The 25,461-nt window shown below is 34.4% G+C and overlaps 1 protein-coding gene across 2 annotated transcripts in view; it reads right to left on the bottom strand.

Annotated features, from left to right (window-relative positions):
• The window catches only part of LOC126975077 (blood vessel epicardial substance), a 63,241-nt gene extending 38,202 nt beyond the window's left edge, over positions 1-25,039 (bottom strand). For both annotated transcript variants that reach the window (XR_007731624.1, XM_050822887.1), the window contains exon 1: positions 24,195-25,039. Coding sequence is in view for 1 of the 2 variants with exons in the window: in XM_050822887.1 (XP_050678844.1) it covers positions 24,195-24,677 (483 nt within the window). In the remaining variant the exon portion in view is untranslated. The remainder of the gene's footprint in view (positions 1-24,194) is intronic.
• Between the last annotated feature and the right edge of the window lie 422 nt (positions 25,040-25,461).

The raw sequence follows: 25,461 nt of genomic DNA, 5'->3' as shown, positions 1-25,461 counted from the left end.
AATGGTCCGCTAACTTAAAACAGCCACTAAGGAGTGTTTTTTCTCATTCTGACTTAGGTCAATAGAAGAAGACAGAGTGAGAATTAGCAATGCTTTGAGTTAGCAGACTATTATGAATAAGGGGGTAAAAGTTTTTCCACATAGGGGTACGAGGTACTGTTGTATGGAAATTTCATTTTGACGTTGAGCTATCTAGCATAGAGTATATACCTACATCAACTGACGTAGGCAGCATAATATATCGAAGCTTTTAGACATACGAGATAAATTAAACTCATACAGCAATCTTCGTAAAACCGTAAATAATTACAAATGCAAAGGAATGTTAAAAGGGCTTACCCTTAACTAATCCTACTCACGAATCTTCACAATCCGATTACCTGCTGAGTTTCGGACATAAACCGACTCCTACTGATATAACGGTTCTCTAAAGTTTAAGGAAATTACGATTATATTTAGGTTGAAAACTAATATTAATTATAGAATTACCCTATTATTCATAATAGTCTGCTAACTTAAAGCATTGCTAATTCTCACTGTCTTCTTCTATTGACCTAAGTCAGAATGAGAAAACACTCCTTAGCGGCTGTTTTAAGTTAGCGGACCATTATGAATAAGGGGGTAAATCTTTACTCTAATGAGATGAGAGATTTTTAGATGATTTACTTGATGAGAGTACGTACTTTGTAGGCATCCCTTTTTAAGCACATTGCGCGCACACATAGTTACATTTATAGTAAACGTATATAGAGAAGAAGTGCGATGTGAAAGTATACATAAAGAAGAAGCTACGACGAATAACATTGTATTTTTCAATGTATTACAAATTTAATAATTCAATCAAGCTTACTTTAAATTAAAATTTGGTCACAAATTTAATTTAAATAATCCCAGAAGTGAGGGATATTATTGACACTTTAAAAATAACAAATTGTGAAGCTTACTTTACAATGTAAGAGTTTGAATGTCGGATAGATAGCAGATGACAACACTCTGTACTAACGGCTGTTTTCAAAAAAGTTTCTCTAGTTACGGATACATTGCTGTCACCGTTTAATGACAAGATTGTCTTTATAATGATAAATAACCAGTTAATAATTGTTTTATAAATCAGATGAAATAAATATCAGATTTAAATTGATACTCTTTTTGTAATAAATTTTTGATATTGCGATTTCGACTTATTTGGAAAAAGCTAAAAAACCTTATAACTCAAAAATGGTTCACTTTTGCATTATGGTGATTAAAATTTTCGCCTTATCATCTAACGGTAATACGCCTTTATCGCAAATATTCCTGTACGCTTTTAACGGGAATACGTCGAATTATCAATATCCCTGTATCCAATGCATTCCATAATATATTCGTAGTCAAAATAAAGTTCAAACAATTACAATATAGTTATAGTCTAATATGGACATAACCATATGTTATTGAAATGTAGGTAAGCGTAAAAGGATAGATTTGTCTACCTCCAGTAAGTTAAACTAAGGATAGATAGGTTATTGAAAACGGCCGTAAAAGATTAAAAATATCACTTTGCTTATTGACTTATAAAACAACCTTATTAGCTATCTATGGCGACCTCCAGTTCCTTATAGATAGACTTATTAAAGTCTATTCATCTGTACAGTTAAAAATCCACCCAGCTGCTTTAAAATGAATTTAATATACTGAGATATCTCGGATACATTCTAGATGTAATTAGTGAACTAGCCATTCTATTGGATAGAAGTGTTGGGAAAGATCAACCTTGGAAAAAATTCTACGTTAAATTTAAACGGCTTTGAAATAAACTGAGTGTAAAGTTATACCTGAGAATAAACCAAGAATATGAAAACTTTTTACAAATCGATATTTTGCTTATGATTGATTTAATCGGACGTGTACAATTTCCTCCGTTTATTTGCAAGGCTGCCTGACATTCAGAAAACTTCAGAATTATCATTGTATTGACAGTGTTGTCAGAGCGATATATTCAACGTTTTGCATATTCTTGGTTTATTCTCAGGTATAACTTTATACCAAGTTTATTCGTAACGCTGTATATATAAATAAAACAAAATAAATACAGGATATAATTTTGATATACATATCATGTACTTTGACGGTAGCGTGACAAATGAAGGTTCGTAATATCTGCCTGGTTGACAGATTTGTGATGGTTTTATTGCTATAAGTACAAATTTTCAAACATTGTTATATAACTTGATCAAAGGGCTAAACCCGCAAAATAGGTGGTTAAATTTAATTTATTATCACACACAATCATCATTAGTAAGTTCTCACGAGCCATGTTAACTTCGACAAGAAAACAATTGATGTAGTTCTGGCGAGAAAACAAAAAGGGTTTTCATTTGTGCGCGCATCACGGAAAGACTACCGAATAGAATTCAATAAGTCTTCTAATTTTTCTTAGAACTACGCGCTCAATATATGATTGATCATATGTGGACATAGATGCAGTTGCGGATATCAGCTAGTATTTCATAAATCGGAAACACGGATATTGCCGAGATGTATGAACCATAGTATGGAAACACTACCAGTTATTTCTTATTCCGCACAGAAAATAGCATTCACATAAGGAGAATCGAATCAGCATAAAATCATGAAGGTAACATAATACGTCACCGAGCAATAATGCGAGCTATGTCGGAACTAAGAACAGGTAAAGAGGACTACATTTCGAACAAAAAACATCCCACTTATTGCTTTTTTTCCCTTTCCCTTGTTCCCATTAACATCGAGTTTCTGTGTGCTGCATTCTGCAAAAAACCTACAGGTTTTGCAACTAGTGTATCAGAAAGTTTAAATATAAGTTCTTTTTTCCCTTAAAAATTTAACAAACATAATAAATCCTCAATTTATTCTATAATACAATAATTATACTTTATTTATAGCCAACTAAATTGAATACCGTAAAAACGTTTTAAGTTAGTGTTGTGCACAAATTTCAGTTTAGTCGACCGTAGTTTGAAGATATTCCCTAAAACAGTTTTACCATTAATTTTAACAAATATCAAATAAGAGAAAGCCCCAAGAACCAAGAACAGCAGAAGGCCGATAATCCAGTTCCAGCCGAAATCAAAACAAAACCGCCTTCATGGCTACAGCAGGTAGACCTGTTATACTTGAAACGAACCACTCAATTCATTGTTAATAATACTGTGGGGTTACGGGGTATTGTAAGTTTCCGCATAGCGAAGCGCAGAAAAATAAAATTATATAATTCGATTGAATGCAGTTTACGTTTACGCAAAAATATCAAGCGAAAATCAGAATGTCAGATAAACGGTATAATATTATAGAGTTGTTACAAAATGGGCCATGTCTTTGTACGTTAACTAGTTATAGTATCAGATTACGGAAAATTTATGATTACTATTTGTTAGATATATGTCCTATTTGTCGTGTTCAAATTCCATCACTGAATTGTTGTTGGCAATATCTACAGCTGTTGTACCTACATCATTACTTTTACGCGAGTAGTCGCTATAACATGGCAACAAAAAATGCAAACATGCAACCATAGAGTACCTATTTTTTTATTACTATTTTACGGCCCTGGGTTCAACTCCTTTCTTGATTATGATAAGTATTAAATGAAACGAATCAGTTCATAAGTAAATGCGTCTTTACATAAACCAGTTCTTTATTTGTAGGTGACATAAGACTTATTATTAGGTATGTCAATTGTCAGACTCAGACCGGTTAACGTGACAGTGAAAACTGATATACACATAAACGCCATATTTAAATCATTGCAAATTTCGACTGATTTTTTTATACATTTAAAAAAAATTTTGAACATAGAAGCTAGTTTTTTTAGCGGAATTTCGGGTGATTAATATTAAATTCCAAGCTGATCTTTCTAGGCCCTGCGTTCTATTTCGTAGTGCAGGGCCATTATTTTGGCACAACTCCTTTAGTTCTAAACGATTAAAGAGGTCCTTTTTCTCTGCTCTGCTGATATTGATTAATAAAAAACCTGATTAAGGTTGTATCATTTTGGAACGAAGTTCCTTATTTTTAATGAATCACGGTCGAATTACGACTATGAAATCGTTAAATCCATTTTAAATACTTACCAATTGTGACAGTACTAAGACAATTATGTTTACAAAGTCTATTCACAAAAAAATGCATTAAACAGAATGTATGCCATGACTCAAGGATTTTCGAGCTTCCCTGATATTATGCGACGTAATTTCAACCGTTTCATTGTAAATAAAACAGTATTGTTTAGTGTGTTCAAAAGCATGACAGTTTAATATAGTTTATTGTGTATTTTGCTCTAAAGGCTGATGCTGTCACCGCGCGATAGTAATATTAATTATTATATATTTGAAGTTCCTTATTTATTATCATATTATTTGAATTTAAAACGCTTTCAACGTTGAATATGATTGATATATTTAATGCAGCACCTTACAAAGTTGATTTATTCAAGAATTTTTTCGTATAAGACCGGCGAATGAATATCTTGTACATGCTCTTCTTTCACATTACTTTTCTCAAACGTATAGCAGATGGGAAAAAGTAAAAAAGAAAATAATATAATGACTATTCGTGCATAAAATATAGATGCATGCAGCATTTGTTGTGTTTCAAAACGAAAAGATCGTTTTATTGAAACCACTAAGGCAAATTGTACAATTGGACAGTTATAAATAAAACGGATACAGTCATCTAACAACGATTGTTTCTCAATTTAAACATATAAAACAACATCTAAGAGGCGACGAACAAAAAACACAAGAGTATTAAATGATGCAGACATCAAACAGATTAAGTGAAGCGCTTCTTCAAGATTCAAGATTAACTGATCAAATCTGGCTTAGCGAACGACAAGAATGCAATCTCTACTGAATAGAAATTGCTTTCGTTTTCACAAATAATTATAAGCCACAGAGATTATGATTATAAATGCAATTTTTACAATTACGTAGTCACGAAACAGAAAAAGGCCGTCATATACATCCAGATTTTTTTTAAAGAGGGGGGGAATGTTGAGGCAACCCATGGACACCCACAAAACCAGGGGGGTCAAGAGATGCGTTGCTGGCCTTTGGCCTGTGTTTGAGATAGATTCTAATAACTATTAATAATATGTTAAGCCGGTGGTATTTTCAGCACGACACAAAAATAAGAAGAAAAAAACAAACGCCAAGGAGGCCGCCAAAGCTTACTTTCCTCAGGTGTATTTATTTATATATTATTATTTTTAAGAGAGTGTGGGATTTATTACTCACCATCAAGTGAACCATACGTACGTTTTGTATTCTTATTTGATAAAAAAGAACACTTCTATTATCTTTATTAGTATTTTCTGGATTAATGTAATATAGTTTCGTGTATCCTGCAAATTCTCCTATTCCATAAAAAAAAACAGTCCCCCTGAAGACGAGATCTGGGAAGGTCTTGGAACGTCGTTTTAGCTAAAATAAAAATATAATAAATATAACAACAAAGTTACACGCGCTTTAATCGTTTAAAAAGTGTTTTATTTAAAAATATAAAAGCCATGTAATGTAGTACCTTGTACGATTCAATTTATAAAGTGTAGTAGATCTAAACTAAACAAACTCGCCATAACGATTTTAAAATTATTTTTATTTCAGATGCTGCGATGACTATAGCAGCCAACTGTACTAAATAGTGATAAATAAAGAACTAGGAAAGGTTTTGAGGATGCCGTCAGATTTATGTCCTGCATACAGTGTAAAAAAACATAGCTGATAATTTATTTTATATATTATTATTACTTAATTATTAAGATACTTGGCCATTTAAAATAACAAATAAAAAAATTCTAATTTTTAGTTTTATTAAATTCAAATTTGACCGTGAGCCTTGACCGTGACCTTCGGTTATTCCCTGCCATTTCTCATACTTTCTCGAACTCAATATTAATCACATTTGGAATTGAGTGTGTAAAGAAAACAAAGTTGTCTTGCACAAATAGGTTATGGAGCCGTCGAAAATTTTCAAGACACTTCAATGGAAAGGTATCAGTCGTGTGTTTTTGTATTGTACTATTAAGTATCAATAGATATATACCAACATATCCACAGTCGAAGAGCATTCTCCGAAATCCTATAAGAAAACAAATAATATTATCCCGAGCAATGAAGACTCCCGCTAGGAGCCTTTCGTATCATCATGACCTCAAATTTGGTGCTTAGCGTCAATACACAGGAAAAGCCCGAAATAAATACCTACAGTTAAAGAGAGTGGGTCGATAAAAATGCTTGCTGTCCTTATACCATGGTGAATAGTGCAGTAATATCCATTTCACTGATGAAAAATTTTTCACAACTGAAGAACACTACAACTAAAATCCAAAGAAGCTTCACTTGTGTTCGGAAAAATGCAACTTCTTCGTCTTCATCCTGCGTCAGTAAAGGTTTGGTGGGAGTTTTTTTTTATTGCAGATACACAGAGCTTCATTTTTGTGAAAAAAGAGTGAAGCCTTCAAACAAAGTGTATCAAGACACTGCCTTAGATCGTACTGTGAAACCTCCCAGCAATACGCTTTTTAGAAATGTATCTTGTACTTTCCATCAAGAACAAGACACGAAATATTCGAGCTACGCTGGAGCTCAGCTTTCCGGACTTTATGAGACTCGAAAACTGGCGTACATCTAGTCCAGATCTGTAACTCTTGACGTACAAATAATAATAATAATAATTCTTTATTTGCATAATGTGTGTATACAAGTTAACAAAATAATTCTATACGAATCAACACATTAGCCAAAAAGGGCATGCAAATTACATTACCTCCATGTCATTATATAATAATAAAATTCTAAGATTACAGCACATAATATTTCATTGTTACATTACATTAGCATCTACACAAAATATACATGTCATATACATATTATGTAGTCAAAGTTAAACACAAGATTATAAAAAAAAGAAAATCACAAATTTAAAAAGTCGGATACAGCATAAAAATTGTAACTAATTAGCCATTGATATAATTGAGTTTTAAAAGGACCGATATTCAACATTTTAATAGTATTGGGAAGTTTATTAAATATTTGAATACACATGGCATGACAATTTTTAGTAAACAAAGTAGTCCTGGGTGCTTTTTTGTAAACAAGTCTATTTGGATATCGTTGGTCGCGGTCATACATTTCCTTGGCAGTGGTGAAAAGATATTTATGCCTCTTTACAAAAATGCTTATTTCGTAAATGTATAGGCACGGCAAGGTTAACAATTTCAGTTTAATAAACAGCGGTCTACACGATTCGTACGGACCTACCCCACAAATCGCACGGATACATTTTTTTTGTGCAATAAATGCTTTTTGGATGTTTACGCCATTACCCCAAATTATAAGATCGTATCTCAAGATAGATGCAATATGAGCATGGTAAGCTGACAGGGTGGTACTTAAATCTGTAATTTTTCGTAGGCGCCTCAGGGCATAAACAAATTCTACTCTACCACAGACCTCATTTATGTGTGATGTCCATTTAAGTTCATTGTCTAAAATAATACCTAAAAACGAAGTTTCCTTTTTTTCATCCATAATGACGCCAACTGACCATCAGTTTTAAAAGATGTGGCCTGCACTAAACGACACACTAAAGAAATCTCTAAAACAAGCAGTGACTTCATTTCCCACGGAAAAGTGCTTAAATCCAGAGATTCGTGGCCAGGTAGATACTAGGCCAGCATTATAGTCAAAGGGAAACATAATATCAAGTATAATTCTTTTTATTTATTGCTGAAACACAAATAGTCAAATACATATAAATTTCATACAGTCAAACGACCACGCAACTAGAGCTGCTTTTTCTTTAGACAGTGTAACGCCCCGCAACCGGAGTCGACCTGTGTATCTATTTTGTCTAACCACAATTAGCTTCTCAAATACGATACTTGACAACTATTTTATAAGTAATTGCAATAGCGAAATTCTCAATTGTGTCTCGAGCGTGTTGTGCATCAAAATTTGTCATGTGTGATATTTTAATTACTTAAGAATACATTACAACCACGCACTGTTGACCATGCTAAAGTGATTGATCATACCTACATAAAAAGAAGCAAAGGATTACACAGTTTGCCAATAATTCCTACAACGGGTCACTAGGACAGGACGTGTCGATACAGCTGCAGTGTTTCAATCGTAAACATAATATTTATTACAGAAAAATAATACACTTTTCCCCCTGTAAATGTTTAAAATAAAAAAACGAAGGACAGCCCTTCGACAAATATACGATCAATTTATACATAATATATTTTACTCGATCCTATCCGCGAATGATATTTTCATCCATTCTTGCTTTTGGCATCTCAAGAAACGATCTATAGTACGTCTTCGTGATGTTTCAAACCAGTGTCAAACTATGGAAGTTGATCTCCGATAGTCAATCAATATCTATTTATCTATATATATAAAAGAGAATGTATGTTTGTATGTTCCCTAATAACTCCTAAACTATTCGACCGATCTCAATGAAATCTTTTGTAATAGATTCGTTGAAGCTCAAGGAAGGTGTGCATATTATATAATTTATATGGCAAAACAGGTCAGCTAGTATATAATATACATAACTAAGTTTTGTCACGAGTAATTCTGTATAACTCAAATTTAGCTTACTTCAAACATGATACAACCCCTTATCACTAAAGGGTTCTAAGGCAATCGTTTATTTTGGCATTATTAGAGAAATGGTTGTTTGGTAAGAATTTGTCGACTAAGGGCAATAGAGGAGTCATCAAACCACTTGTTAACTGTGCGTGAAGACACTCATTCAGAAATGAATGAAAGCGAAAGTTTTTATTATTACTACCTATTACGTCATACATTTGTGTGGGTGTGTAAGACTAAAGTTTACGAGATGAGCACTAAGCGTGAAGGGTCGAGTACTGCTAGTTTAGGCGCTAGCGGATTAGTATCTGTTTTGCAAGTAAATAGTTTTTTTTTTATGGAATAGGAGGACAAACGAGCATACGGGTCACCTGTTGTTAAGTGATCACCGCCGCCCACAATCTCTTGCAACACCAGAGGAAACACAGGAGCGTTGCCGGCCTTTAAGGAAGGTGTACGCGCTTTTTTTGAAGCTACCCATGTCGTATCGTCCCGGAAACACCGCACAAGGAAGCTCATTCCACAGCTTTGTAGTACGTGGAAGAAAGATCCTTGAAAACCGCACTGTGGAGGACAGCCACACATCCAGATGGTGAGGATGATATCCTAACTTGTGGCGTGTCGTGCGAAGGTAGAATTATTTGCCCTTATTAATCGGTTTACTCCGCGAGAGTAGAAACGAGATAAGCGTTTTAACTGAAAACGGTAGACCCGCTCGTCTTGTGTGATTAAAGGTGAGTAAATATCGTATTTTATTTCGTTAATGTGACTCGGCGGTGAAGGTGGAAAATACCGTTCTTAATCGGTTTATTCTATGAAACCATTCTAATGAACTTAGATCACACTAATAATCGGATATAAAGTTCACTGTGTCCGCAAACACTAACCGGTTCGAATTTTATTTTTGGTTTCAAAGCCTAGGTTGTCGGTTCCATTTTCGATGGATGCTAAAAAAAAGTAGGAAATGTGTTTTTTTTGTACATAACAAAATAATTGTTCGTCTAAACTATAATCTTCATCAAGACAATTTAAGAGTTAATCTTCATATGTTACAGCAGGCGTGTGTCACTTGTGCTTCAGGTGTACAACGAGACAAAACGAAGTAAAGTAATTGGTTATCGTAATAATTGGCCCTTGGTATATACATACCATATATATATATTCTTGTGGTGCCAAACAATATACTAAAGCCCCCAGGAAGTGCTACAAAATACATCGGATATGCGATTTGTGATAAGATAAAAAATTTATCGGTATGTAGTAAGATAATTTGACTGGCTAATGAAAAAGCTATGTAATAATGATGATTATATTTTGCCTGCGACTTTGTCCACGTTAAACTAGTGATCGCGGACCTTATATAGTATCTACTTTTACTTTTACTACCATATACCATACAAGGTATGTAGAGTTAATGGGTGAAAATCAAATCAAATCAAAATTACTTCATGTAGGTCACGGAAATTACACTTATGAATGTCAAAAAAAATATTTTTTCTTATTGAATCTACCGCTGCTTCGTTAAGGGTTGAGCTAATAAGAAGAAGTGACAAACTCATTGCCACTATTTTAAATCAAGATTTACAATTTCATCGTTTACAAATCATTTCAATTGCAATATAATATGTAAAGTGATGCAAAAAAAATAACAAACCAACAACCAAACTCATTTAATTAAACTATACACTGCCAACTATTCGACAACCCATCCCCCTGCTTCTATTGAGCAAATTAATAGTAGTTGATAAGCACTGCTTCTATTGAGCAAATTAATAGTAGTTGATAAGCACTGCTTCTATTGGGCAAATTAATAGTAGTTGATAAGCACTGCTTCTATTGGGCAAATTAATAGTAGTTGATAAGCACTGCTTCTATTGGGCAAATTAATAGTAGTTGATAAGCACTGCTTCTATTGGGCAAATTAATAGTAGTTGATAAGCACTGCTTCTATTGGGCAAATTAATAGTAGTTGATAAGCACTGCTTCTATTGGGCAAATTAATAGTAGTTGATAAGCACTGCTTCTATTGGGCAAATTAATAGTAGTTGATAAGCACTGCTTCTATTGGGCAAATTAATAGTAGTTGATAAGCACTGCTTCTATTGGGCAAATTAATAGTAGTTGATAAGCACTGCTTCTATTGGGCAAATTAATAGTAGTTGATAAGCACTGCTTCTATTGGGCAAATTAATAGTAGTTGATAAGCACTGCTTCTATTGGGCAAATTAATAGTAGTTGATAAGCACTGCTTCTATTGAGCAAATTAATAGTAGTTGATAAGCACTGCTTCTATTGGGCAAATTAATAGTAGTTGATAAGCACTGCTTCTATTGGGCAAATTAATAGTAGTTGATAAGCACTGCTTCTATTGGGCAAATTAATAGTAGTTGATAAGCACTGCTTCTATTGGGCAAATTAATAGTAGTTGATAAGCACTGCTTCTATTGGGCAAATTAATAGTAGTTGATAAGCACTGCTTCTATTGGGCAAATTAATAGTAGTTGATAAGCACTGCTTCTATTGGGCAAATTAATAGTAGTTGATAAGCACTGCTTCTATTGGGCAAATTAATAGTAGTTGATAAGCACTGCTTCTATTGGGCAAATTAATAGTAGTTGATAAGCACTGCTTCTATTGGGCAAATTAATAGTAGTTGATAAGCACTGCTTCTATTGGGCAAATTAATAGTAGTTGATAAGCACTGCTTCTATTGGGCAAATTAATAGTAGTTGATAAGCACTGCTTCTATTGGGCAAATTAATAGTAGTTGATAAGCACTGCTTCTATTGGGCAAATTAATAGTAGTTGATAAGCACTGCTTCTATTGGGCAAATTAATAGTAGTTGATAAGCACTGCTTCTATTGGGCAAATTAATAGTAGTTGATAAGCACTGCTTCTATTGGGCAAATTAATAGTAGTTGATAAGCACTGCTTCTATTGGGCAAATTAATAGTAGTTGATAAGCACTGCTTCTATTGGGCAAATTAATAGTAGTTGATAAGCACTGCTTCTATTGGGCAAATTAATAGTAGTTGATAAGCACTGCTTCTATTGGGCAAATTAATAGTAGTTGATAAGCACTGCTTCTATTGGGCAAATTAATAGTAGTTGATAAGCACTGCTTCTATTGGGCAAATTAATAGTAGTTGATAAGCACTGCTTCTATTGGGCAAATTAATAGTAGTTGATAAGCACTGCTTCTATTGGGCAAATTAATAGTAGTTGATAAGCACTGCTTCTATTGGGCAAATTAATAGTAGTTGATAAGCACTGCTTCTATTGGGCAAATTAATAGTAGTTGATAAGCACTGCTTCTATTGGGCAAATTAATAGTAGTTGATAAGCACTGCTTCTATTGGGCAAATTAATAGTAGTTGATGAGCACTGCTTCTATTGGGCAAATTAATAGTAGTTGATAAGCACTGCTTCTATTGGGCAGTGTGATGACTATTTATAACTAGCTGACCCGACAAACGTTGTTCTGTATATAAAATTAAGTTTATTTTTTGCCTCCTGAGAAAGTTAGAAAGATACAGATTCTAATTAGTTATTCATTTTAAATTACTATGCTTTCAATTTGATTTCTGAACGACGGGGGACACATCAAAGGAAAAATTTATATGTTTATATTTTTTTTTTCGAAAATTTTCATATTTATTCACCTTTTAAACGTTCCCTGGACTTCCACAAATAATTCAAGACCAAAATAAGCCATATCGGTCCAGCCGTTCTCGAGTTTTAGCGAGACTAACGAACAGCAATTCATTTTTATATATATATACTAGTGGACCCGACAGACGTTGTCCTGTACACATGTCTTAATTTTGAAAAATCGGTCCAGCCGTTAGTAGGAGTTCACTAACATACACATGAGCAGGAGAATTATATAATATGGACGGAATTGAGAATCTAAACCAATCTCAAATTCACTGAAACAAACAAAAAATCATAAAAATCGGTCCAGCCGTCTAGCAGGTAGTTTGATTGTGAATCTAAACCATTCTCGAATCCACATGAAGACACACAGAAAGTTTCACCAAAATCGGTCCAGCCGTCTAGGAGGAGTTCAGTGACATACACACGCACACAAGAAATATATATATATATTAAGATAGATAATAGTAAGAAGTGTACTAATTTAATTAAAGATTTGGAATATTTTACAGTAAACTAAGCAATAACACAATTGGGCATCCCAGTCCCGACTACAAATTCACTGGTGCACACAAGTAAGCCATTGATTACATTAGCAACTCAACGTGATGTTGTCACCGGTACAAAAACCGGTATCGAAGCGGGGCCACCCAAATGACAGTGCCATATGAAATTACATAATACCTAGACTAGAAACAATCCTCCGAGCCTCAAGTTTTATGTGATACAAATGTCCAAAGTAATATTCTTTAGAATCCTGAGCGTAGCGAGGAATTGAAAGACACCGCCCGGGAACACAATATTATGCCCCGAGTGACATATACCATTCCTCATCTACAAGACTACAACACGAGAGCGATGAATGCGTTATATTGATGAAATTATACCAAAAGTAACTAACTTAAAACGGTGATAGAAGCCGATAGAAGAATTAGGAAACGCACAGTACACTAATAATTCTTAAAACTAAAACCAAGTTTGGCTCCGGGTGCACACATTTGAAAGTATACAAAAATGGTGCAATGCGATTTAATTAATTAATTGGTAAAATTTATTGAATTAGGCGTTACTTTGCGGAAATCCATAATTATACAAATGATTTAAGTTTTCTTTAGTGTTAATTCCGCCAATATTTGTTTTTAAAAAACAATTCGACACGTGTTTCGCCTCTACAAGAGGCATCCTCAGGACGTGCTGTCTCGCCAAAATCTGGCACGAGATTCAACTCGAATTGTTTAAAAACAAATATTGGCGGAATTAACACTAAAGAAAACTTAAATCATTTGTATAATTAATTGGTATGGGAGTCGCTTTAGAAGGTTTAGGTTTCAAGTGAAAATAGTTTTTATTATTTATGAAAATCGTATTAAAATAGCTTATATCAAATAGCAATACATGTTATAGTTACAAATTGATTTTTATTCAATATTATTATCATAGACAGTTTAAAATATAATCCAAGAATTTAGCATCTTATAATTTCCATTTATCTAAACTGCTAAACTTAAATACATTAATTAATAAAGGGAACGCTGTGTATTCCACTAAGTTTAGATATATAAGTATTAAATACTTTTTGAATTTATATATATATTGGAATTTCAAAATTACAAGTAGTTATAGTATTTATTGTATATCTAGATGGTAAGCCTTTTTAAAATAAAAAAAGACGTGTGGCACTCGGGGACTGCCGCGGTAAAGCTATTACATAGCATTTTTTATCAACTTATGCAATTATAATTATTCATTTATTTTATTTATGCAGTATTTTTTTTTATAAAATTAATCTAAAAAAAAGGAAACGGGAGTGAGTAAAATTTAACTTGCAATATTTGATAACAGACAGACAAGGGGACAGGTGAAACTAAATAGAAATGCTTGTCATAATAATAAAAATTAAAAAAACGTGATAAAAAAATATAAAGAAATTAATAAAAATCAAGATGTACCCCAGGCTCGAACCTGGGACCTTCTGAACGAAAAGCATACGTGATAACCGCTGTTCCACGGCAACTGTAATGACCGTGCCGAAATATCTATATACATCTAGTAAGTAAGTGTTAGGTTATTTTCGTTACGGAATTTCTGGATTCGGTCTCCACGCTCAAAGCCCGCGAAAGAAGCTATGCAATAGCTTAAAATAAAAACAGTCCCACCGTTTGGGATAAACTTCCATATACACATTCAATCTTAAATTTACCCAAACATAAATCTTAGCCTTTGAAACAAAATCCTGTAGACACACAACACGCCCTATCTCTCATCCAACTAACAACAACATTACCGCCAGTTCAGCCTTTAAAATAATAAATATAGACGCAAGCTAATGGTATTAATGCAGTAATCAATTTTTAGCACATTTCATTAAGTAAGCGAAAGTCGAACCTCGTTGGAGCGGGGGAATATAGGTCGGACAATATTTCACACTGCTTATACGATAACGACCGGAGAACCGCTGCAGTCGTATTGGCAACGATACTACGTACCCTGGGGTCAGGCTCTGACAGAAATACGACTTAATAATAAATCAGACAAGATAATGCTACAAATTATATCTATTTATCTGTGACCTCGTAGAAATTATCTAGTTAACCAGTACACTATGTCTGAAGTATAAGATAGGTATCACTATTTTGAAAGACAATCAACGATCATTATGTGGTCAGAATGTACGTTTGTGTAAGCTTCAGTTAGCACAGTGGTTACCTTCATCAGCAAACAGGTTGGTTCATAATTGGAACTCATGCCCTGAATTGTTGTGTTGTCGCCATCGATAAACTTTTAAGAATAGACTCGATAAGTAAGTCGTTACCTTCTATTCTAAAAACCTAAAATTTATAAGATGTAATTGCACTCGAAACTTAGAAACACCTTATTAGTCCAGTAACGCTAGGATGTACCTAGCGTGACGATCTAGCCGACATCCTAACTCTCAAACCCTGAACAACATTATAACATAGTATGTTAAAACTAATATATATCTACAATACCGATCTATTATTGAGTCTAGCAATAACATCCGAGACATATTTGCTGTAAGTAATATCAATTGGGTCTTGCACAAATACTGACTTGATTGCATTGTTTGCGAGAGCAACCCTTCCGCGTGACGTCACTCGAAGGCTATTCACCCTGCAGCTACTCCACTAACCCACTTCTACGCTAAATGTATACAGCTGTAGATTGTTCACAGCGAACGGAATCGTAAAGGACACTTAACTGAGTATGAAACATACATAATATATACCTTATAACGCGATTGAGAGCTATGTTATTTCCTGTTTGGATTCGCAATGTTTAATCTTGGTAATCTTAGCTCTATGACTTGGATGAAATATGGAATGCAGATAGTTTTGAGATCCTGGATTTTTTTTCTTGCCTTTAGGGAGCATAATAAATAAAGTTTGTTATTATACTTAATGTTGCCCCACTGGCATTACAATCTAGCCTTAACTTAGAAAATAAATAATTCTACTTTAACTTAAACTGCTAGATAGGTTAAACTACGAATATGTGTGAGTGTATGTGTATTAAGGGGAAGTCACTTTATTCATGTGTCTTTTATAATACATATCACTATTTTTATATTGTATAACACTAATTCACTAGCACTCCACTAACTCAAAAGGCTTTGTTCGTTTTAGTCTTCTTACTCTATCAGTGTGGTCAAGGAGCTGGATTGCCTCGACATTCACGTGATGGTGAAGTCTATGATGATGAGCTTCAGCGTATATTTGGATAACTTTGTCAACGAACTCAATGGTCATTCCATTGGAATGCTGGAAATGACATAGGATAGTCTATATACCAAAAATCATCCTTCGAGGGGTTATACAAACTTGTACATACGGGAAATCAAAAAATAGTCGAGTAAGAAATTCAAAACTCAATAAAACAATAAAAAAAATTGCCCATTAAATATGAACTAATATACAATGTATGGATTCTTATTTCACCATACTGTAATAGGTATAATACAATGACTCAAAAACTGTTGAAACAGTATATTGTGTTAAGTTACCAAGGGAGCATGATACGAAAGTAAATACGGAGGAAGTCGTGGGCAGAAGTTTTATTATAAATGAGTATCCTTCTGTCTGTCTGTTACTCTTTAGAGTAAAGGCTAGCTTTTATCCGGTTAAATATTGAAGAGTTTACTATGGAGGGCGTTAAGCCGAACTTAAGTTACAAACTGTACCTATTCTATAATTAAATGTACGTAAATTTCAATTCCAAACTTGTGTATCTCTCTCTCCAAACAAATGTACTCCAAGTTCGGATTTCTTTCATCTTCTATCACTCTATATATTCTTCTCAATGACTTTCACTAGATACATCTTCTTAATCTCTTTATTTCTCTCAAAACTTAACTAACCAAAAAATCCTTGCAAGGAATGTAAACTTGAACAAGTCGATTATCAATTTACAATAACTCTTCATAAACCGGCATCTACATAACTAAAATTATTTTTTTCCTTTGCTAAGTTTCTTCCAGGGATAATAATAGATTAAATAGCATGCTATGCTAATAAAAAGTATATTATATTATAACGATCATCGAGACCGACAGAAAAAGCGCATTATCCAGTAGAACTAGCCAAAGCTAGTCTACGCAACAACGATAAATAAAAATCTGCCTTTTTAGGGTTCCGTAGCCAAATCATCATCAATCAAAAACGCGAACTCACCATCAAGATGAAGAAAGTCGCATATTTGGGGCACTTGCACGAGAGGTAGGAACTCCTACAACGCATCATAATAGGAAAAATTGTCGGAAAAGAGGCATAGGTTGCAGAAAAAAGTCGGCTGCCACATCTGAGAGCGGATAGTAATCGCGAGTGCAGCAGAACTATTTCGCCTCCCGAAGAACAAAAAGATTAAATTACAAAGCTGACTGCCAACCTTCTCTAGTCGGAGAGGCACGCGAAGAAGAAGAAGAGCCAAATGGCAAAAAACGGAACCCTTATGGATTCGTCATGTCTGTCTATCCGTCCGTATGTCACAGTCACTTCTTTCCGAAACTATAGGGACTATACTATTGAAACATGGTAAGTAGATGTATTCTGTGAACCGCATTAAGATTTACACACAAAAACAGAAAAAAAAAAATATTAGGGGGTTCGACATACCTACTTACGCAAATTTTTTTTTCATCAAACCCATACATACGTGTGGTGTATTTATAGATAGGTCTTAATTCATTCTTCCAAAATGATATTGAGAGATTAGAAACCTCTAATATAATTTGTTTCAAAAGCATCGATCGAAGTTACAACGAGCTACAAGAACTTTTATATTATGTTACTTGCTGCTACGGAACCCTTCATGGGCGAGGCCGAATCGTACTTAGCCGCTTTTTTGCATTGGCATCCCGAGATTGTAATTTGCAACAGCCTGCCGTGTGCGTGGTTTTCATCAATAAAGTTGAATGGCGCCGAGCGGTTCGTTGTGATCGGAATGTTTAATTCGATACATTTTACTTAATATTACAAAAACATCATTATAATATTGTAGAGTCTTTTTCATTAGAAGGATCAGCGTTTTTATGAAACGATATGAGAGGGAATCGAGGTCTGGTGTAAATACACCTTTCTAAAAGGCCGACACCGCTCCTGTGATTCCTCTGGTGTTGTAAAAGTGTGGGCGGCCGGCTGTGCTAAATAACATCAGGTGTACCCTCGATTATACTCTCTTGCATAAAAAAAACTATTTTGTCGCGGGTAACTGCCTTCTTATTGATGTGACAACTGGTTTAATTACTTAATTATTAATATACGGAAAGTAAAGTTGCATGACAATCCAGTTCTGGTGGGCTTTAACTTGTTTTTTATTTATTTTTTGTCTGGCTACACATATTGATTAATTGGACAGAAAATTAAACGGGACATTTTAATAAGCGGCCGATTTCCGTATTCAATCGATATCTTAAAATCTCACCCGGCTAACTAATAGGCTTATAGGAGCTTCGCTAAAATATGGTTTGGTATGCGATGGCAAGTCCATACGTCTTGTTTGTGAACGGGCGCTGCTTGGGGTGGCTGGTCGATCCTGTCATAGATTTCTTCAAAATTATGTATTTTATATAAGTTTTTCAAGTACTCTGAATTCTTTCGAGGAACATGTACATTAAATGAAAATTTTGAACATTAACGTTGTGCATTTTGGAATGTTTAGGGAATAATTTCGCACGAATTGCTTTATGTATCAGTATAAGAGTACTAGTTTCTGCGCTATATCCGGACATACATAAAGATTCTTCAAACTACTTTTTTAGCTTCGCCATTGTCTGTATAACATACAGCATCTTTAAATAAAATATAGTATGTATAGAAGATAATATGTTTAGGAGGCACTAACAGACACATCACACATAGACGTTATTGCGTAATCTACTCAAGTCTAGTGTCGCATGCTAATTTCTCCTTCATGTATTCCAAATTCGGTCACGCCTACAACTAGTGACTGGTTCCACTCTAATTTGACAAAAAATTCTGGAATTTTGTACATAAAAGGGCATATATTCAAACTAGATCGAATCTGTATGTATATTATGTAGCTGTATGTTACTAATGGAAGGCTCCTTTGTACAGGATGCCGGCTAGATTATGGGTACCACAACGGCGCCTATTTCTGCCGTGAAGCGGTAATATGTAAGCATTACTGAGTTTCGGTCTGAAGGGCGACGTAGCTAGTGAAATTACTGGGCAAATGAGACTTAACATTTAGAGTATGTCTCGAGGTGACGTGCGCACTTGTAGTGCCGCTCAGAATTTTTGGGACTTTCATTCTTCCTGAGCGGCACTGCATTTTAATAGACAAGGCGTATCAATTCACATCAGCTGAAAGTTCTGCTCGTCTCTTACCTTATTTTCATAAAAAAATCATATCAAAATGACAGATTCCAAAATAATACAAATATAATATGTATTTTGTTTATTTTTAATTGTATCAGTATTTATGGCCAGACTAACTATAGTGACCTTCAAGACAAGAGCATACTCCCAGCTTTACACACGTGTCTAATTGTTTAAACAAAAATATTGGCGGAATTAACACTAAAGAAAACTTAAATCATTTGTATAATTATGGATTTCCGCAAAGTAACCCCTACTTCAATAATTCTTTTTTTTTTAATTATTATAAAATTAAACTTTACATTATATTTTTATTTTTCAACACATTCCCGCGTTTTCATTGTGAATTAACCACAATACAACAGAATAAATACCTAGCTGAAGACAATGAGAGAGATTGGTACGACCGACGTCTCGGATAATTACATCGAACATTTAAAAAAAGATGAAAAAATATTGCAGGTTTGAGGCTTAATAGATGCTGCAGCATATGTACCTACACTTAGTTTTATAATACATGTTTCAGAAGAATATCTACTATATTCGAGATATCGGTATCCGAGTAACAAAATTAGTATATTCTTTGATTAACGCGACTGTTCACATTGAAATAAAACTTTAGATTTTGAGTAAAAATTACATTTTTTTTAATAATTTAGGTAACCCGAAATTTCGTGATATTTCCAGAGCTCGTCTTCAGACACTGAAAACGAGTTTTATTTAAATAGTGTGAGTATTATTGATAACCAATGCTGAAAGGCCGGCAACGCTCCTGTGATTCCTCTGGTGTTGCAAGAGATTGTGGGCGGCGGTGATCACTTAACAACAGGTGACCCGTACGCTCGATTGTCCTCCTATTCCATAAAAAAAAACCAATGCTTTTCGTTCACTGCTTATAAGCCATTAAGCCCAGTCACCCATCTTGAATTATCTCTGGTACGCCATATTTGTTTACTATATAGAACACGTAAGAAAACATAGACTAATACTAATTCTATTTTTACATTTATTATTTAGTTTTCAGTTATTTGCGTTTCGAAATACCCACAAAACTTTGATGATGAAATTTATGAGTAATCGCGGCAACTGACCAAATTTTATACAAATTTAAGTCCATGTCATTGTTAAACTTCGTACAGAGGACGGCACCATTAGCGGCGCGTGTAATCGACCTTCGACGTAATACTCTTATCTGCAGACTATCACTTTCGCATTACCGCGCACTCACTATCAATAATTGGACAACACGTTATGTCGAATTACTGGCTCTATTGCGATGTTATTTACAACCGTTAAACTCGAATAGGTACTGTTATTTTTATGGGTTACCCTTGAGCTTGATAAACAATGGATGTCCAAATGTTTTGAGTTTTCTTTAGTGTTAATTCCGCCAATATTCATTGTCTTTTAAACAATTCGACACGTGTTGAGTCTCGTGCCAGATTTTGGCGAGTCAACATGTCCTGAGGATGCCTCCTGTAGAGGCGAAACACGTGTCGAATTGTTTAAAAGACAAATATTGGCGGAATTAACACTAAAGAAAACTCAAAACATTTGGATAATTATGGATTTCCGCAAAGTAACGCCTACTTCCATATATTTTTTTAAATTAAGGGATGGTTTTCAAATGTATTGCTAACAATTTAAGAGACTTTTCCCTCTTAGAAAAACACGATTAGCAGTTGAACATGTTAGGGTTATGTATCCAACGGGAACCCTATTACTAAGATTCCGATGTCCGTCCGTCAGTCAATCCCACAAACTACACAGTTAAAAAAGCTGACATTTTGACAAAGCTACAATATAAAACGGATAATAAAAACAAAGATGTAGAATTAAAAAAAGACCGCCATAGAAATTAGTATTATATGGTACGGAACACTTCATGTGCGGGTTATTGTTGCTGCCGAAAATATCATAACTAGTACTAGAAATTCTGATGAATATCATGCAGTGTAATGTAAATAATATTCCAGATGGCAACCCTTTTGTTAAGCTAATACAGCGCTGGATTGTGAGCGCTTAACCTAGTTCTCTAAGTGTAACGACCCATTGTAACTGCCATTTATTGTTTGGCGTAAATACTCCATAAATAATTATAAAAACTTAATATTGTTTAATATATTAGTTTCCTGTTTTTTTTTTTTTTTTTGAAAAAGTACTGAGATGAGCAAAACGTTCACGTGATGGTAAATGATTCACGCCGCCGGCTGCCCATTACAGTGCAGTTCCTCGTCTCGGGCTCGTCACTTGAGACTCAATAGGAAGAATGAATCTTTTAGCCCAGTAATTTTACTTGCACATTACTGTTACCCACCTAGCTGGCATCCTGTGCAAAGAAGCCTGCCACTGGTAAAACTGTTTAAGTAAGTGGGGCACTCAGAAAGTTTTGAGAAACAAAAAAATCACCTTATATGGGATTAAAAAAAGTTTATTAAATATTTTCAAATTTCTCTTATCCTCTATACATAATATATAACCTCATGCGTCTAAAACAGTTTGTCAATCACTATTTCCACCTGCTGTAGTAGAGCAGCTCGAATTGTCGGGACCCAGTGTCTTCTACCGCATTTATTACGGGGAGTGTTCCGAAGAGTTTTTTAACCTGATTCCTGCCGCCGAATTCTACCTTCGCACGACACGCCACAAGTAAGGATATCATCCCCACCATCTGGATGTGTGGCTGGTTTTCTTCCTCGTACTACAACGCTGTGGAATGAGCTTCCTTGTGCGTTGTTTCCGGGACGATACGACATGGGTACCTTCAAAAAACGCGTACACCTTCCTTAAGGGCCGGCAACGCTCTTGTGATTCCTCTGGTGTTGCAAGAGAATGTGGGCGGCGGTGATCTCTTAACACCAGGTGACCCGTACGCTCGTTTGTCCTCCTATTACATAAAAAAAAGACACCTCTTCTACGGGCTTAGAAGACTGTAAGCGCATCGTCCGGCGACGAAAATTAGATCAGTTTCAGTTGATTTTTTATTTTAGGGAATAAAAAGAAGTCACATGGTGCTGTTAGATCAGTACTGTACGGAGGGTGATCCGTGACTTTGACCGGTATCCAGGAAGTCCTTTGTTTTGAGTGCTGAGTGCGCGGGAGAGTTGTCGTGGTGAAGCACTATTGCGCGGAGCCCGGTATTCAGTCTCCTGTCGCTCGTGGCAGTGAAATTTGTGTAGTATACCATTCGGCGTTAATGCAGCTTTGATTTCGTTATAGAACCGACACTAAATACACAGTGAAGAAATAGCGATATTATATTCGTCACCTCTCACAATGTCGTAAACGCGCCGATACAAGCCTGCTTTAAATTTATTGATCATGTCACGGCTCAATTCTACACGGGCCAGTTTCTGAGCTGTGGTGAAGTTGTGCTATTCCTCTCACGCGAAGGTGCTTGAGTAGAATCTTGTGAACGCTTTCCAATGTTATCTGCAATATATTCGGAATTTCTTCGTATATAATTAGTTTGTTTTCTTGATTTTTTTTACAGCTAGCACATTTTCCTCGGTAAAAGCCGTCAAAGAATGACCATTTCTGTCTTCAGCCCGCGATGATAGACGACCGCGATTAAATTCGTTAAGCCAACGAAAGTGGCTTCAGAAAGGCTGTCCAAAAAATCCATAATACGGAAAAAAATGAAAAGATAAATAGGTACTTACCTAAAATCTTAATAAATGAATATATCACTATTAATATAATATATATAAGTACACATTTAACACAGACTAATTTTTCACAAAAGTTATGAAAAAAGAAGAGACCTCTAGTATAAAGACTGTTTAACTCTTGGAAGGCCCGAAATTTGAATCTCTCTCTTCACTCAGGTCTCTTCATTTATGTCCTTCGCTATCCTCAGAATCTAACATAACACAGTCCTAATACGACAGTCCTTTATTTCCTATGTGTATATAAAATGTGTAACTTCAATACTATAATATACAATACCACTCAAACAATGTAATACATTTCTTTTGAATTTTGTAACACACATCATATTTCACACATTTCCTGGGATATTTTTGTAGAAGCATATGCTTCTACAACTACTAAAGTATATACTATACCCAACTAAATACATTATTAACTCAAGTTAGCTATGCAGCAGGCATAACAAGTTTATATTTATTTTATAGTATACTTATGAAGCCGAAGAGAGTATTTTTGCTGTGGTAACTTATTAAGTCTTTCATTTTTTGTTAAAGTTGATATCTAACTAGTAATTTTACTGAGAGATAAATTTATACTTGAAGTATTTGGAAATTACAGCAGAAACTAGTTACATAAAGCAATGAGAAATTAACCTTATACTATATTACCTGCAAGTCAACTATTGTTTAACAATTGGTACAAGGTGAACAGAAAATATTTTAATTGTGGTAGCTCATAAACCTTGTTTATAACTAAAACTTATTAATAATTAAGTATGTTTACGAAAATATCATATATTAGATCTTAATAATTAATATCATAATTTATGTATTAATTATAGTCCTTCTAATACTTAAAATATTATATTTAAAAATTTAAGTTATAATATGATTATGTGGTTTATAAGTAGTTTTCTAAATATTTTTTAAATTGTTTTCCAAAAGAAATCTTAGTCTGAGCAAGATAGTGAAGACTTCATTAAATTGCATAAAATTAAAGAATTAACCACAAGTGTAGATTATTGCCCCTATAACAGAGATGATGAAGCCGACCAAGCATATATCAACAACAACGAAATTTAGGGATCCTCAAATATTTCTCCACATACAAGTAAGATAAACTTGCAGCACATCCAACCAATTAACTCAAAATTTTATATTTTCAATGGACACAGATTATTGATATTCTTAAAATATGTTGGATAATTGGGGTTGTAGATATTTATTCGAAATCTATGAGTCTTTATGCTCTCCTGGTAAGCCCCAATCTAGTTCTTTGATTTCCAATCCTTTGGTGTATGTTTAAACATAAACATAATGAAAACAATGCAAGTTACAGTAAGTGTATGAGCATAAATAATAAATTTACAAAAGAATTAAAAAAAAAAGAATAAACTTCTATTCTATATCTTACCTCTTCAATTTCCTTGTGAAATCTTATAGGGCGCATCAAATAAAATTGAATAGCAAAGTACACAAAGTTTATAAATATAAATGCACTGTTCCACAACACAGCATCCAAATAACACTCAATACTCCAAGCCCACAGTCCAGAAAACGTGCAGCCAAGGATCAAAGCCACTCGGAGCCATATCAGACCACTTGGCGTATGAGGCGCGAGAAAAGACAGAAGAAAAAATATGTTCGATGCTTGGAAAAACACATGGTTAATAGGCCTCCACTTGGGACAGTGGTTGAAGTACATATCCCACATCGAAGGACGTTCTTGAATAGTAACGTTAACGAAATCGCTCGTCACAGTTGCTTTCGATGTCTCTATCAGACCCATTTCAGAAACGGTCGTCGAGACGATGTCACTGTCCGTGCTTGCCACTTCGGTGCTTACATTCTGCAAACCAGTAAACATCCCAAACGCTAAGGCACTCAGGAAAAGCATAGTCCCACTGATTGCGAATCTCCCGGTCCAATTTGAACATCGATGTTTTCTCAAAGACGTTTGGCATTTGCGCGTTATTTTCAAGTAATTTTGGTTTCAACGCAACAAGCTTTAGTATTTTTTGGGTGTTTTAAAAATGTACTGACAGGTTGTAGAGATTTTACGTATATTTTCAAAATATTTATGAACATATACTGAGGACTTTACGAGTGTTTTCATCCAAAAATTACTCTATATAAAATCGACGGTTCAAAAGTTAGGATAATAAATTTTACTTTTAGTTAATTTCAATTATTCGCCTGCGTCCATGAGCTTTTTCGAAAATAAAAATTAATCAGAGAAACAAAGTAAAGCACTCCCAGTGAAAGATGCAACAAAACTGTGACAAAACCAAAGAGTAAACTGTGACATTAACTTAGAACGTCTACAATCTATGACTGTGACTTAAGCTTAACGTCAACTTACAAGCAATAAAAAAATACTTTATTATTTGAACGTCAAAATTTTGATTTAGCCTATGATTTATGTATAACAACTACTAGATATGGCATAATTTAAAAAACTTAATATAGTTAATATGTCAGCTGCATTTTTGACGCAGCATTCAAATGAGTGTATTAAAATTTTCTAGTTCATTAAAAAAAAACTGTTGTTGGAGTACTGTCAAATTAAAAATATTTGGGATTAAACAGACGATGCGATGGACGGACTCTGTAAAAGTGTTCCGAACATCAGATGCGATAAACGATTACTGGCGTGATTGTTTTTTGGTAGTGCGACTACT

Source organism: Leptidea sinapis, chromosome 34 (assembly GCF_905404315.1).
Source record: "Leptidea sinapis chromosome 34, ilLepSina1.1, whole genome shotgun sequence".
In the NCBI taxonomy this organism is placed as follows: domain Eukaryota; kingdom Metazoa; phylum Arthropoda; class Insecta; order Lepidoptera; family Pieridae; genus Leptidea; species Leptidea sinapis.
This window is presented reverse-complemented; position numbering and strand designations above follow the sequence as displayed.